A 3,052-nucleotide genomic window follows, 5' to 3' on the forward strand; every position below is an offset into this window, starting at 1 on the left:
AAATAACTCGATAGCAAGATACTTGTTTCACGTAAATAAGATGGAAATCATTTAGGTTCCCAAGATAACTTACTTGAAAGTGTCTAAAAAGTCTAGTTATAATATTCCTATAGGATTTACCTAAAATAAGAAATGGAGTTTCAATAATTCATTGCCCTTATTCTATTTGCCATCTTAACAAATTGCAGCTTTTGCCAATAAGAAAATAGTTATATTATCAACAATAAACAAATCACATTAGTTTTTCTTTTGGAACATTAGGTCCCCCGTAAAATACATAATGTGGGAACTTTCCAGTTCCATAATATGGTCTATCCAAAACTTTGTATAATGATTGATTGTCAAGAAATATGAGTGTTTTTTCTGCATTTATAGTTTCGCCCTTATCATTTAAAAGTACAAGACCCCTACAATAAGCATAACGCGAAGGATCTGGAAATTCAGGAAAAAAACCAGAGCCCATTGGAGGATTAGATGAATTTGGCGGAGTGTATGTCACTCCTCCCCACTCAACATTCTCAACAAAATCGTTTTGTAATGAAGTGAAAAGATCACGTGGCCAAAAACCAACTTTATCCTGATTTTCTCCGTATAAAAGCCACCAGTTTCCATTTGTAAGATCCTATAATTTTCAAAAAATGTACGTTAGCATTTTGAGAAAGGATCAAAAACTTGATGCTGTTATTGAAAACTTATTAAAGTAGATTAAAAAAAAATACATAAATTGTACCCGAACAATGTAGAGAGTGATCTCCCGATTATGTGGAGCCCCTTGAAGTGCAACATTTTCATGTGCGATATTAAGAACTATTTCACTATTTATTAATACAAAGCCAGGACATAGTATATCGAAGCACTGTCTATCTCCAGCCTAGAAAACATTAACCAATTTATGAAATATTATCCATTGAGGTGATAGCTAGATTGAAAAATTCAATTACCATGATCACGAGATAGAAATAATTTAATGAAGTACCTAAGAAAAAACTTACTTGAAAATGTATAAAAAGCCTAGTTTTATTGTCCCCATATAACGTTGGATCAACCTAAAACAAGAATTAGAGGGGGCATAACTATTGAAAGTATTGCAGGGAAAAGAAATTAGATTATTAATAAATAATGTGTTAAACATACTCTCCAACCAGCCTGCATGCTATCTGGTCCTTTTTGAATCTTCAATCGACACGCACTATTTTGTGCACCTTCAACACTAGGATTCCATAAGCTAGCTACCATTCCCGCTCCAGCAAACTTGTTTCTTGAATCATCTGGAGTTTTAACTATTGCACGCTGAATATCAAAAGTGAATTGTTATTATCTCGTTACATAAATTATCCAAATTAACATTATGTTCATTCACTTGAAATCTTAAGTGGAACTTAGAAGAATTGGAACCAACTAATTCTACATCTTGTTACTTCAAACTCAACCCAAAAGGTGAAATATAACCCCCCAAAAAATAAATTGATTTCATATTTATACCGTGTTTACTCCTCTTTCCTCAAGAATGATGTTAGTCTGCACAATGGGAATAGAAAATGTCATATTTATACATAATGAAATAAATTGGTGCAACATTATCTTACATTGACAAAATTGGGCTTTACTTTTAAACAAAATTGATGTGATATTGTTATATTATCTTACATCATCTAATGGAGCTTCAAATATGAAATCTTCTCGTGATGGCATACGTCTTTGTCTAATAAGATCATCTTTGGTAACTCTTCTGATGGGAACGGTTCCCGAAGGACAACCATTTTTCTCTATCCATGTCCTTGAAATATCAATGGTTGAGTTACTTGGAGTTTGCTTTATCGTCGATAAAGTGGGTTTCATCTGCAAATTCTTAAATTAATCTATCAACAATATTATATTCTTATAAAGTTCTATACCCAAAAAGAAACAAAAATGCATACCTCGGGATGAAAATTGTGATTCTTTAGTAATGGATGATCAAATGCAGGTTGCTTGTAAAAATCCACACAATCGTATGTGTCTCCCCATGTAGTCTATGAACCAAATATTTTATAAATTTACAAGTTATCAAATTAATGTTAAATGTTGTATAATATTATGTCAAGAGCTTGTAATAAAAATAACTCGGCACATATACCTTGATTGTTTTGACCGCTGGTTTGTTCAACAATTTAAGTTGTTTTTCCAATGATAATTCCTCTAGCTTGGACAACTTTATTTCTCCTTGAACTCCGTCAAAACTCATAAGCAAATATAATACCAACAAAATTGGTAGAACATTTCTTTGATGAATCAACATTCTCTGAATTCATTAATAAAAAGAAAACAGCAAAGATATAATCACATCTCATTCCAGGCTACCAACAACAATAATATACTCAGTGAAATTTCACAAGTAAGGTCTGAGGAGGACTACCTCATAGAGGTAGAGAGGTTGTTTCCGATAGACCGTCAACTCAAATGCAATAAATCTATGTAAAAGAAGAAAAAAAAATGACTCACCAAAAACTATTGTCAAAAAGGCCAGGCACCTATGTTTTGTTTTAATTTGGGGATGAATTCCTCTTGAATTTATAGAACAATGGTGGGAATTCCAAATGATTTGTCCAAAAGGTGCTTATCTTCGAATTTGTTTAGATAAACATTAAATAATTGGATTTTGGTCAAATTAAAATTAACAGATGTGAAGGGGGGGGAATATTTAAAATTGCATTAATAACATTTCGTTATTTGTATATTGCTGATTCATGATTGTTTATTTTCCTTTTATGGTTAATGTTCTCTATTTTAATTTTAAAATTTGATATAATAGGCAAGGGAAAAGAGCCAAATTTATCACTTTACTTTACTATCTATTCCCCTCTATATGCTATCTAGACAAAATCAACTTATTGATTTACCCAGCCAATTAATAGATATTTCAAACTGGATAAATATTATTGTAAATATATTTTAATATATTTAACATGTAAATATGAATGGAGAGAATACTTAGCTTAATTAGTGAGTTGTCATGATGCTGGTGATGTGATTTGCTTTACAAAGCCAAAATTAAATTATGGAAGCCATTTTA

General features: G+C 31.4%; 1 protein-coding gene across 1 annotated transcript; it reads right to left on the minus strand.

Moving 5' to 3' along the window:
• Positions 1–232: 232 nt before the first annotated feature.
• On the minus strand, positions 233–2,569 carry LOC107858599. Its single transcript, XM_047415302.1, has 9 exons — positions 2,482–2,569; positions 2,117–2,281; positions 1,920–2,012; positions 1,648–1,839; positions 1,483–1,518; positions 1,135–1,290; positions 993–1,046; positions 731–871; positions 233–622 (listed from the first exon to the last, which is right to left on the minus strand). The coding sequence occupies exons 2-9, from the start codon at positions 2,276–2,278 to the stop codon at positions 233–235; spliced, it is 1,224 nt and encodes a 407-aa protein (XP_047271258.1). The 5' UTR covers positions 2,279–2,281; positions 2,482–2,569.
• Positions 2,570–3,052: the final 483 nt, after the last annotated feature.

This window comes from Capsicum annuum, chromosome 1, assembly GCF_002878395.1.
Source record: "Capsicum annuum cultivar UCD-10X-F1 chromosome 1, UCD10Xv1.1, whole genome shotgun sequence".
In the NCBI taxonomy this organism is placed as follows: Eukaryota; Viridiplantae; Streptophyta; class Magnoliopsida; order Solanales; family Solanaceae; genus Capsicum; species Capsicum annuum.

Bases quoted from the DNA above. Each gene is read 5' to 3' on its own strand.
- LOC107858599 (XM_047415302.1), bottom strand. From the start codon at position 2,278: ATGTTGATTCATCAAAGAAATGTTCTACCAATTTTGTTGGTATTATAT. The intron at 2,013-2,116 runs GTATATGTGCCG...TTTGGTTCATAG, and splicing joins CAGCGGTCAAAACAATCAAG to ACTACATGGGGAGACACATA. The intron at 623-730 runs GTACAATTTATG...TGAAAATTATAG, and splicing joins TCACTCTCTACATTGTTCGG to GATCTTACAAATGGAAACTG.